Source organism: Lepus europaeus, chromosome 15 (genome assembly GCF_033115175.1).
Source record: "Lepus europaeus isolate LE1 chromosome 15, mLepTim1.pri, whole genome shotgun sequence".
Classification (NCBI taxonomy): Eukaryota; Metazoa; Chordata; class Mammalia; order Lagomorpha; family Leporidae; genus Lepus; species Lepus europaeus.
In genome coordinates, this window is record NC_084841.1 from 29,178,525 (window position 1) to 29,191,438 (window position 12,914).

General features: G+C 45.8%; 1 protein-coding gene across 1 annotated transcript in view; it reads left to right on the forward strand.

Annotated features, from left to right (window-relative positions):
- The first annotated feature begins 237 nt into the window (after window positions 1-237).
- Window positions 238-12,914, forward strand: part of SLC1A3 (solute carrier family 1 member 3) — an 87,000-nt gene continuing 74,323 nt past the window's right edge. Inside the window, exons 1-2 of the mRNA XM_062211981.1 lie at window positions 238-369; window positions 1,846-2,118. Of these exons, the coding sequence (XP_062067965.1) occupies window positions 1,938-2,118 (181 nt within the window). The 5' untranslated portion in view covers window positions 238-369; window positions 1,846-1,937. The remainder of the gene's footprint in view (window positions 370-1,845; window positions 2,119-12,914) is intronic.

The window sequence follows — 12,914 nt, forward strand, 5'->3', positions numbered from 1 at the left end:
CAATTCTTCCCGGTCCCGATTTTGCATTTCTAATGAAAGTGAGCTGACAAAGCGTAAAAGCCGTCTAAGGGGTCAAACAAAGCGAGCAAGCCTTGCCTCTGCTGTGCCAAGATTCATCAATATTCCAGAAACCTCGGGGTTCCCCCTCCTTCCTCTGTGCTGTTTTCATTTCTCCACTCCCCCTTTCCCGGGCACAGGCTCCTCCCCTTTTCTTAAGTTGCCTGATAGTAACTTGCAGTTCCAGAGCACATGCATGTTGTCAGGACTAGCCTGCGCGGCTCCCTGTGCTCTGGGGCTCCCTTGTGCCTGCTGGGGTTGTCACCTTGCCATTGCCTGGGGTGTCTCCCCCACGTCGCGAAGTCAGAAAAGGTAAGTGGAGCGTCCTGTTTCCGTGCGGGGCTTGATTTTTCTCCTTGCATATCCCAGCCAGTGTTTCCCAAGCGGGGGAGTAGCAGGAGTAAAAGCTAGCCATTTTGGTAAAGTCCGGGTTAGTAATTTAAACGTAGTGAGCGTGTGGTGTCTGTTTATACCGGGTCCTCTCGTAATTTGGCGTTGAGTCATTCGGAGTAGATTGCGGTGAGCGATCTAGAAAAGAACCAAGGCTGAGCCCGCCTGCTGGAACGTGGCTGGGGAAGGGAATCTGAGCTATCAGGGAAAAAATCTGGTCTCTCCGAGTCTCCCCCTTCACTTCTGCACTTCTCCCTAAGCTTTTAATCTGGTGTGAAGTCTTAAACAAGTTGTAGGTCTTATTATCACTGACCCCCAACCTGCAATTTTATTTAAATGTCAAACTGTTAAGACGTCTTTTTCTTCCACCCTTGGATTTGCCAAAAGCTTGCGAGGAGTCCCTTGGTTTCCAGTTACCTCCCCCACAGCCGCACACGCTGGCTGCCTGCGTTGCCAGATAGGGCCACAGGCGCGGCTGGTTTCCACCCCGACTAATCATGGCAAAGACTATGGATTGAGAACACTTGTAAAGCAGCAGAAAGAATCCCTTGAATTTTCAGAACAGCTGATCTCCACCCAGGGAAGATTTACTTAATTGTATTTGAATAACCTAAGATGCTTTGAAGTAACCAAAAACCACAGGCTGTAATGTTTGGAACGAAAATTGGATTCTCCTGCTCTAGAAATCCCAAGTTTACAGATACTTAGAAGTCAATGATCGTTCCTCAGAAGACTCTACGTTGTTTGCCACAGAGACAGATACTACTTTGTACTTACACTTGTAAAAAAAGTGAAAATGAATTAGAATGACGTAATTTCTAGATGTGCCTAGAGCGCCTTCTTTCATGGAAAAAGTTAACCTATAAAATAGCCAAATGTATTTCCCTTGTCCTTTGCGCACTTGTGCCTTTTTGTGACTATATTTACTAGCTGGCTTTATCACTTTTTTTTTTTTTCTTAATGAAGAAAACAGCCAGTCACTTCACTACGCATAACAAAGACTCAACTGACACATATCAACATCTTAATCTTGTCTGTTGACCCGGTTATGCTTTCAACCATGTGTACAATTTAAGTTATCGAGCAATTATCAGGTACTTCCTGTGCATTCTAGTGCCTTCTTCATGCAAAGCACTTGGCTGGGTTCTGGGCGGTACTGTGGTGTTGGGTGCTCCGAGGAGGAATCATTTTGTAGCCTCAAGGGAGGGAGGACACTTCTCAAAGTGAACACACATCTCTGCTCCTGTTTTCTGAGCTGAAGCCTGGCACTGCAGCTCTCCAGTCCTTAATTCCTACTGAGATTATGCAGTCTGCCAAGAGCTTCCCCTGGGGTGCGGGACAGCACTGACTTCTGACCCGTGGAGGCTATAACGCTCGTCTCTTTCTCTGCCATTCTAGTTGCGGTCTATCACACCAAAAAGGAGGCTGGGCTTTCCGGGAGTGATTGCGAGACCCTGATTGCAGAGAAGTCGCTCCTAGAAAAGTGAACTATGACTAAAGGCAATGGTGAAGAGCCCCGGGTGGGGGGCAGGATGGAGAGGTTCCAGCAAGGAGTCCGCCAACGCACCCTTCTGGCCAAGAAGAAAGTGCAGAACATCACAAAGGAGGACGTGAAGAGTTACCTGCTTCGGAATGCTTTTGTGCTGCTCACCGTCACCGCTGTCATTGTGGGTGAGTCACTGGGTTAGAAAACAAAAGACACGGTATCTGTTTCTCTGGGACATCTGGCTGCCGGCAACATTATCAGATGGACTGATTGGAGGTATTCAAAATGATAGCCCAGGCTTTCCTTGAAATGTGAAGATTCCTTTTCACAAGACAATGACAGTTTGTTGGCATGTTTGTAGCGATGTATGGTAAACACACGAGAATCTGAAAGAAGTAGTATTAAACACTATGTAAATCAGTTGATTGTGAGGAGAAAGGTCATAAGTCAAGTTTCCCATTTTGGGTGAAGCTGAAAGTGATAATTTAATCCTTAAGCATGAGCAGTTAAAGAATCAAACATAAACCAACATGCTCTAGATTTGGCCAAAACAGGATTATTGTAAAATGTCATTTTCACTTTAATTTATACAGTTAGTACACCTCAAGTGAGATAGGTGTACTACCTAATAGAAATTCTAACTGGTGCGGACAGGAAACTGCGTAACAACATTTGGACACAAGGCCAAATTTCTTACGTGATTGCACTCTCGCCCAGCAATGGGGAAAGATAAATTGGGGAAAATGTTAATACAGATCTCTCATTTGTGGCCCCACAGAGTCTGCCGTAACAAGCTATACCCTTTTTGAAACATTTCAGTTTCTTATCAACAGCGTGGTTATACTAATAAAATGTCATTTGATTAATTGGTATCTGAATTATAGTTTATCATTAATGGGTGGCATGGATGCTACCAAAAAACCACTTATTTGGAATTCTTTGACCAAACCTAGAAATCCTTAGATTGGCAAGCATATAAGCCAATGGTCTATTGTAAAAATGCTCTTACTTAATTCTGTACCAATTACCCACCAAAGAAGTCACGTACAGTTTTAATCTGTTCCTCAGTTTTCCAGCATCTCCACTAACTATATAGTTAATTTTCTTAATTTTTATTAAATCATCATATAGCATATAAATATAACTTTGTCCAAGAACACAGGATTCTTAAACTGTAGATAAATAGAAACGTAGGGGAGTACAGATTGACACAAGACATCCGGATGTATTCCATCTGAATATCTTTGGCTCCTATTGTAATTGGTATTTCAATGGATTTTAGAGATGCTCAAAGGTAATCTGTCCTGAATGGCCCAGAGAGGTAAAGACTCTTTGTAGGTCTCCAGATTTGAAGGTCTTTCTGGAAGGCGGACTTCAGTACCATGTAATTTTCCTGCAAGTCAACACAAACTGCAGTATGCTCACCTCCTTTTTTATTCAGTCAGACGTTGTCGAGCCGAGGAAAAGCAATAAAAGCAAGCATTTATATAGGACTACTCCGCTATTTTCTAGGGGACTTGCATATATTAGCTCAGTGAATCCTCAAATAACCCCATAAAATGAGTGGGGAGGTGTGATTACTATGATCTCTCATTTCATTGGTGAAACTGATGGAACGATCAAAGGCATTTCCGTGGTCAAAAACGAGTAATTCTGGAGCAGGAAGAGCAGGAAGTCAAACCCAGTGGGGCCTGAGGCTAGTTTGTTAACCACTAGGCCATCCTGTCTCTGCACTGCTGACTAGTTGGAATCTTGTGAGAGACGCCAAGGAGAGAGATGATGCCAGGTGTTGGTAGAAGCCAATTAGCAAGCAGCACTGTCATCTTACCACATGATTTAGCCAGTTAAACTTAGCAAAAAGCTTATAATTCTACAAATTAAGCCACACCTCCTTCATTCATTTGACAAATATCCATTTATTTACAATTCCGTATGTATATGGTCAGAAAGTTCAGTAATATCTTTGTTTGGAAAAGATGTAGAAATACCTGTTCAAAATGATGTTCTAAACGCCAGAAACATTCTATTTCTTCTTTTAAAAGATGAATTAATTTGCAAAGCCAAATGACAGAAGGAGAGACGGATCTTCCACCTGCTGGTTCAGTCCCCAAATGACTACAAAGGCCAGGGATAGCCAGGCTGAAGACAGGACCCCAGAACCCCATGAGGGTCTCCCACATGGGTGGCAGGGGACCCAAGTATTTGGGACATCCTCTGCTGCTCTCCCAAGTGCATTAGCAGGGAGCTGTATTGGATGACTCAAACTGATATTCCAATGTGGGATGCCGGCGTCACAAGTTGGAGGCATAACCTTCTGTGCCATGATGTCGGCCCCCAAAAGAGTTCTGTTTCTAAGATAGAAATGTTTCCATTAAAGAATAGAAGAATTGAAAAGACATAAAACTTGACTTGGAAGCCAGATTGATGGAGAAAAAAGTTCCTAATTGATTGGTACAAAGAAATCTCATCTCTAATTAATGGAAGATAATGCCAGGATTAAGAATCCATTTTCTCTAGGAGTTCTGGGATCACTTCCTAGCCCAATGAGTCCTTCCTTAAGATTTATTTACTTATTTGAAAGGCAGAGATAGAGACACACGGTGTGGAGGCGTGGAGCAGAGAGACAGATCTTCCATATGGGTGCTGGTTCAAGGCCTGGCTGCTCCACTTCCAATCCATCTCCCCACTAATGTGCCAGCTCACTCCCCAAATGGCTGCAACTAACCCCCTTCCTCAAAATTTGAGAATTGCAATAAGAGTTGGCTGAGCTGGGGTTGATAAGCTGGCTGTATGCCCTTGCAGTTAGCTTTACTAATGGAAACTGAAGAGGCAGAAGCAACTAGAAAGCACTGACAAAGAAATGCATGAAGAGAACTCAGTGACAGACCACTGAGTCTACACCAAAGACTTGGGGTAGCAAATAGACAACTTAGCGGCCAACAGACTGAGGAGAGAAGGAAGAGCCTTTCAGTTATGTGTTGGTGCACCTTCCAGTGAGGGCCCAGCGAAAACAAGGGCTTCATTTAGAATGTTGCTGGGTCCATGTCTATGTCAACCCTAGATGAAATAAAAGGAAAAGAACATATCTGGATACCAGCTCTTTAATTTGCTACACCATTGGAAAAAATGGGCAAAATAGGTGCCAGTGCTGTGGTGTAACAGGTTAAGCCACTATCTATAATGCCAGCATCCCATATGGGTGCTGGTTCAAGGCCTGGCTGCTCCACTTCCAATCCATCTCCCTACTAATGTGCCTGGGAAAGGAGCAGAAAATGGTCCAAGTCCTTGGGCCCCTTTACCCACATGGGAGACCCAGAAGAAGCTCTGGCTCCTGGATTTGGCCTGCCCCAGCCCTCGCCATTGTGGCCATTTGGGTAGCAAACCAGCAGATGGAAGATTCATATTCTCTCTTTCTCTCTCTCTCCCCCCCTCCCTCCCTCTCCCTCTCTCCTCCTCCCTCCCTCTCTCTCTCTCCCTCTTCCTCTCTCTCCCCCTCTAACTCTGTCTTTCCCTCTCTTTCAAATGAATTTTTTAAAAAATGAGCAAGGGAAGAAATAGTTCTTCACAATTCATCTTTGGAAAAATAACTATTACTTGGCTTCCAAATTCTTTTTTTTTTTTTTTTTTTTTGACAGAGTGGACAGTGAGAGAGACAGAGAGAAAGGTCTTCCTTTGCCGTTGGTTCACCCTCCAATGGCCGCTGTGCACCACGCTGATCCGATGGCAGGAGTCAGGTGCTTCTCCTGGTCTCCCATGGGGTGCAGGGCCCAAGCACTTGGGCCATCCTCCACTGCACTCACAGGCCACAGCAGAGAGCTGGCCTGGAAGAGGGGCAACCAGGACAGAATCCGGCGCCCCAACTGGGACTAGAACCCGGTGTGCTGGCGCCGCAAAGCAGAGGATTAGCCTAGTGAGCCGCAGCGCCGGCCCCAAATTCTTAGATTTGATAGTTTTTACTAAACACCAGGAAAATCCATATTAGGATAAGTGTTTTTATTAAGTATGTTCTAACTTTGAAATGAAATGCATGTGCATTTAACGTGTAGAAGTAGAAACTAGGAAAGTATGGTGGAGGAGGGTAGAGATATATGAGTCCATATGGGAGATCTTCAAAAAGTTTGTAGCAAATGCATATTGTGGAAAAAGACATAGGTTTCAAATTTTTGTACCAAAATATACTTTGAATTCCATTTTCCATGAATATTTGAAGCACCCTTGTATATTCAGAATCAAAAGAATTGTCTATTTCACTACTAATCTACAAACATCAGCATAGAGCCACTTGTGCAATTGGATGTCATTTTAAACAATGTTGAAATCTGGTTGTGCCGTTGCTATAACAAGCCCGTGACTGGAGCAGGTTAGCCACCTGAGGGAAAGCAGTGCCACGCTTCAGGCCTCTTTAAGAGGGTTCATTCCAACAGGGATAGATCTGTGTCTTCCAGGACATCTGTCTAACAACAACGACCACGAAACCACTGAGAAGAGTGATTATTGTCTTTGTTCAGAAAACACTTTCTCATGGCAGGATGTGGTAACTGTATTGGGGTGACCTTGGACATCTTGCTAAAGGAAAGGGGCAGTCCTTTGCCACGGTCAAGTCGCAGAATGCCTACTCTTTCCCTATTTAGGGACTGAATAGCACAACTAAAAGGATCTCGGGCCAAAGAATTATGAAAAAGTGAATCATAAGACCAGCTGCAGGGGACAGGAGCCTGTAAATAGGACGAGAGGATCAGATGGCGTTGCACCTGAGGCGTGCCACCGGCTCGCATCTTTCTCTGGTACTGCTCTTGCCACGTGCACACTCGGGCAGAGTTTGCATGTGAGTTGTCCTTTATGTCGGTTTGAGGAAAAGTGATGACTTCTCAGGAAAGAAAACACGCCTACATTCTTCTGAAATGTTTTCCCACATTCTCTAATACTTTGTCACGGCACTTAAATTGCATTAAAATTCAGCACAATTCTGTCTTAACTCCAGAACAATATCTGAAAAATTGGTTGTTGTGGTTGCTCCTTGAAATAGAAACTGAATCTCTGGGGAATGCAGTAAAAGGAATAGCATTTCTTTCTGAATACGTTTTTGTATAGTTGGATTTTCTTCATGTCATTCATATTGCCTACTATTTAGCTATGCTCTAAATGCATAAGTTATGCACTTTTAAAAACATTCAATGCTATTCACAAATTTAACAAATACTGAATGTTGTGTATCTGACCACCACCTGTTAAGCAATAGGGATTTCCTGCTCTCAGGTAGGTTAGTGGGAGAGATGGGTGACAAATAAGATGACAAAGGATATCCAAGATTGAGGCAGCAATAGAGAAGTTTGCAGTTAACTGAGTGTTTAAAATGAGATCACAGGGGGACGGCACCGTGGCTCACTTGGTTAATCCTCCACCTGCGGCGCAGGCATCCCATATGGGCGCTGGTTCTAGTTAGTCCCAGTTGCTCCTCTTCCAGTCCAGCTCTCTGCTGTGGCCCGGGAAGGCAGTGGAGGATGGCCCAAGTGCTTGGGCCCTGCACCCATATGGGAGACCAGGAGAAGCACCTGGCTCCTGGTTTGGATTAGCGCAGTGCCAGCCGTAGTGGCCATTTGGGGAATGAACCAACGGAAAGAAGACCTTTCTCTATGTCTCTCTCTCTCTCTCTCTCTCTCTCTCTCTCTCACTCTCACTCTCACTGCCTAACTCTACCTGTCAAAGACCATAGGATGCTGTTCTATATCATACCAGTGTAGGACATCTTTCTGTGTTGGTATTTTGGAGGTTTCACTTTCTCATTAACAGCTGCTTAGAGGGGACTAGATACGCCGTTTGGGGTAGAAGAGGGTACAGCTTTCAGTGAAGGTCAGACCTGCATTTGCCCGCCAGCTGGGACTATCCAGTTGCCATGTATCCTAAAGAAGGCATTGAAGTCCTCTGAGCCGCCGTCTCCTCCTCTCTTTATACCTATGATATATATTGGTAACCGCAGCCACTAATGCTCTTTGTGCCAAGCAATGTCGTGTTCAAGTGTACTGATGCTATTTCATCTTCACGGCAGTTCAGGGAAGGAGGCAGTTTTATTACTTTCACTTTACAGTTGAGGAAACTGAAAATAAGATGCTAATCCCACAGCTGGGGTGTGTGTCTGTGTGTGTGTGTGTATAATTATTTCACACTCTCGTCTCCCACACTGCTCTGGGTGCTGGTCCTTGCTCTCAGAAATGGCCCATTCTCATTTTATCACAGCAATTCGCTAACAGTCTTCACTGAACCCTGGACAGATGGAACAGATACTCAACAAATCACTAGAGGAGCTCACTCTTGAGGGTTGGTGATTCAGTGGGGTAGGGTGGACTGCAGGCTGCTGGCCTATTTTTGAAAGAGCAAGAGAGAACTTCCATCTACTGGTTCATTTCCCAAATTGCCACAGCAGCCAGGGCTGGACCAGGCTGAAGCAAGGAGCCAGGAACTCCATCCAAGTCTCTGAGTGGGAGGGGCCCAAACACTTGGGCCAGTTTCCGCCTGTCTTCCTGGGTGCATTGGCAGGAAGCTGGATTGGAAGCAGAGTAGCCAAGACTTCAATTGGTGCTGTAATATGGGATGACTGCATAGTGGGTAGGGATTTAACCTGCTGCACCACTGGTTTCTGACATGGGTGACCAAGTGGTTGATAGTGGCACCCGTAACGGTAGAGGGTGCCTATAGAGAATGAGCTCAGTTCGGGAGCTGTTGAGTTGGAGAGGTGGGGTGCAGTGAACGAGGCTCACTGTACCTGGGGAACCGGAAGGTATTCCTGTGTCTCCAGGTTGAAGGAGGACGATGCTGTCTTTGGGTAAGTGAATCCCGATCTCTGAATCGGGTTATCCTACTGGATTAGCTACTCTGAAAGCAAGTCTATTCTCGGAACAACGTTAATGCTCGCGCTGTTCGTGCTGACAGCAGTCCTCTTTGTTTCAGAAACGCTATAGAGCTATTCTGCCTCAGACACAGTCTCTACCTGGTCAGTTAAGCCAGGAAAGGTTAACTGGTGTGTCTTACTATCAGCTGCTGGGCTGAACCAATTGGTAGTAGGGCCACTGTAGGAACAGATGGAGTTAGTGCTGGAGGACAGTCCTGGGACCCTTCCTGATTATCTCAGCTTTCTGAAGCCCCTTATGTATGGGACACACCCAACCAGATCCAACCACAAGAACCCAAAGAATAAAGGACAGATCTCCAGGATCTGATTTATGGACTCTAACACTTTTTGGAAGTGAGGGGGAGAGAGGAGTTTGAGGCGGCTGGGGTAAAGGGAGGGCCCCCAAGCCATGCTCTCCCATGGTATCACCAGAGCTCTGTATGTTGCTCAGCAGAGACTCCCAGGCAGAGAACTGGAAGGGAGGGAAGCTGTGCATTTGCTATGCCTTGCTCTGGAGGGATGTGGGATAGAGGTGAGGGCTTTGATAGCCTCGAATTCATCATCTCACCCAGGAAGCAGAAATGCAGAAAGATTACCAGGGCTGGCAATGGCAAGTACCTGACACAGAGGTCCACATCACACATGGATCCCAGCCCTCCCCTCCATCTTCTCGGAACCATGCCAGTGGTGAGCTGCAGTGGAGAACAGAGCCCTGCTTTGAGTCGGTCAGTTTGGGACCTGTGTTTTTTGCATGTGTAAAATAGAATGGGTATAAATACTCTCAAGACTTCTATCCCTGGTGAACCCTTTACTTGGTAAGGGTTAATCTTATGAGTATAAATAAACACAGTAGATCATTGTAAATATTAAGAGGAGGGAAGAGGGTGGGTGGGAGCGTGGACAGGAGGGAGGGTAGGGTGTAAAGTATCACTATGTTCCTAGATCTGTATATATGAAATGTGTTTACCTTAAAACTTTTTTTTTTTTAACTAAAAAACTTATATCCAAAAGTAGGTATTGTGGTACAAGAGGTTAAGCCACTACTTGGGATGCCCACTCCTATATCAGAGTGCTGGGTTCAAGTCCTGCCTCCACTTTAGATCTAACTTCCCGCTAATGTGTCTGGGAGGCAGCAGATGAGGGCTCAAGTTCTTGGTCCCCATCCACTCACCAGATGGTGTTCCTGGCTTCTGGCTTCAGCGTGACCCCGCCCCAGCTGCTGCCAGTATTTGGGGAATGAACATGTCCAAGCCACGTAGCCTTCAATGATTTCCTTACATGCTTGGCAAGTAAAGTATTTATATAAACTAAATCCTTCATCTTTCACTTACATCTCTGGCATGGCATTGGGCTGGAATACGCTCCAATCGGATGATGTGGGTCGACCAGAGAACAAGGCCTGGGGATCTGGAGAGAATGACGGTCGGGAGTGGGAGAAGACACTCAGCTGGAGTGTGGCTTGTATTTCCTTGTCTACAGAAAAGGGCCAAGCCAGTTGTTGGAAGAGAGTTAATAGTTGTAAAAGACTTTGAAAGGCAGAAACGAAAGCCTCAGAGTAAGTGATACCATCATTATTTGTCCCTTTCCTATCTGGCCAGAACCAGAAAGCAGTCCCCGGGCGGCTGTTCTCACAATACAGACTACTCAATGAGGGGAGTGCCTGAGAGGAGAAGCCAGTTTCGGGAAAATAAGGAGTATTTTCAAATAAGTACAAATAAGCACTATTGTGATACACTCAATGGTGCAGGTTTTGTGTGTTCCACCTGGGACCAGTCTGAGGGGTCAGCACTTCTTTGGTTTCTCCTTTGCTCCCCTGTCCTGGCGTCTGCTGCGCACTTACTGCCGCCCCAGCAGAGTGGGCACAGGTGCAATGAGGACTGCAGGGACCTTGGGAGAAATGTTTGTTTACGAGAGCGTTGGTTAAGCAGGGGGTAGGAGGCTTGAAGTTGTGCTAAGATTATCACTGGCCTTTATTTTGCTTTGCTTTTCTTCCTGTTAATTAAGATAGCAATAAAACTGAGCAGACAGCTTCAAATTTCTTTCTGTAGCTAATCAAATAAGCAGGACACGGCCGGCGCCGCGGCTCAGTAGGCTAATCCTCCGCCTTGCGGCGCCGGCACACCGGGTTCTAGTCCCGGTCGGGGCACCGATCCTGTCCCGGTTGCCCCTCTTCCAGGCCGGCTCTCTGCTGTGGCCAGGGAGTGCAGTGGAGGATGGCCCAAGTGCTTGGGCCCTGCACCCCATGGGAGACCAGGAGAAGCACCTGGCTCCTGCCATCGGATCAGCGCGGTGCGCCGGCCGCAGCGCGCCTACCGCGGCGGCCATTGGAGGGTGAACCAACGGCAAAAGGAAGACCTTTCTCTCTGTCTCTCTCTCACTGTCCACTCTGCCTGTCAAAAATAAAAAAAAAAAAAAAATAAGCAGGACAATTATCTGCAATAACTGTCCCTTCCATTTTTGCAATGTTACAGTCTACGGAGTGCTTTCCCACTGCACTCTCTGTAGCAACATACCTCCAGGGCCAGTCCACCATCCTGATTCTCTTCTGGAATGTGGCTGGGAAAGCTTTGAGAGTCCAAATGTCCTGGTTATAGGCTCGCTTCTGCCATCAACTAACTTGCTTTATGATTTAAGGGAAATCTCTGAACCTCTTATTTCCTTGTCTATAAAGTAAGTTTGGACTAATGTCTGCTTCCAACTCCAAAATTCTGTAATTTACCTTCTTCTGCAGTGTCAGAATGTGACCTAGGATACCCGAGTCTTTGCTTTATAATCCCTGACACTGTATCATTGTGAGAACCAAATTTTTCTAAGAACTCTCCAGTCTTTGGAGCTGATCTCTCCATTCTACCAAGCCTTCCCTCCCGAGGGTTGTCAAGTCGCTAGCTCTGGGTCTGATGACCAATGTTTCCTAACCAGTGTTTGAGGACCCACATGGACTACATTTCCGCAGAAGCCACTTCTGCCCATCTTTCACAGATCAGAGAAGGAAACCACGTTCTGCTCCAGAGTGAACAAGACTGGGAAGAACCTACGCTGTTGAGAGCTACATGAACAGAGTTCACGCACCTTCTTTTCCAAGATGTGCATTTTAGGCGTTAGAGTCCTTGATGTTTTGGGGACATTGAGATCCTGTTTATCAGGTGTTTGGTCTGGCAAACAGATGAGCTTTCTCATTATTTTAAGGTGGGAAACACAGAACACTTTGGGGCACCAAGTTTAGCCATTGGACTCATGGGTATGATAATGATGAGCTTTATGTAAAGCTTCAGTGTCATGAAAATCGCCTAGAATATATTCCCTAAGCCAAGAATACTCACATTGTGCACAAAGAGAGGTGCCTAAGGAGCTGCCATTTGGCCTTGTGATTAAGATGCCCACATCAGTGAACCTGGGTTAGATTCTCGGCTCCAACTTCCTGTTAATGCAATCTCGGGGAGGCAGCAGGTGATGGCTCCATTAACTGGCCTTCTGCCACCTACATGGAAGACCTAGATTGAATTCCCAGATCTCAGGTTTGGCCCCAGTCAAGTCCTGGCTGTTGTGGGTATTTGAGAAATGCACTAGCAGATAGGAGCTTTCTCTGTGTGTCTTTCTCTGCCTCTCAGATAATTTTTATTTTAGAAAGAGATACTTATGAGGTTTGTAAACCAAGAAGGCAAAGAAAAGCCCCAAAAGGCTCCGAGAAAGCAACATGGGTCCTGAAAGAGAGAAGGACGGGCACTCCCTTTTATCCTCTGTGCCAAAGATTTGAAGGCCAATTTAGGAGCAATGAGTTGAAAGGCTCCATCGGGGTTTGAATTTCAAGGCTGAATTCCAGCCTCCAGAGAGGGCAGCTCCATTCTTCTGGTCCCAAAGAGACTTCAGTTTTCCAACAATAGTTCCAGGCCACACACTGCTACTTCTTCCCAGAGAGATGACAACAGACTTTTACCCAGAGATTCTTCATTCAGAACCTTGTAAGGCGAGGTTCATTCATTCCAAATCGGAGTGCGGATGGACAGTCACTACCCTTCCCACCCTGAGAAGATGGCCCCTGATTTTAGAAACATTGGTTTGCTTGAAGTTCCACTTTAAAGCAAGACAACCACGGGG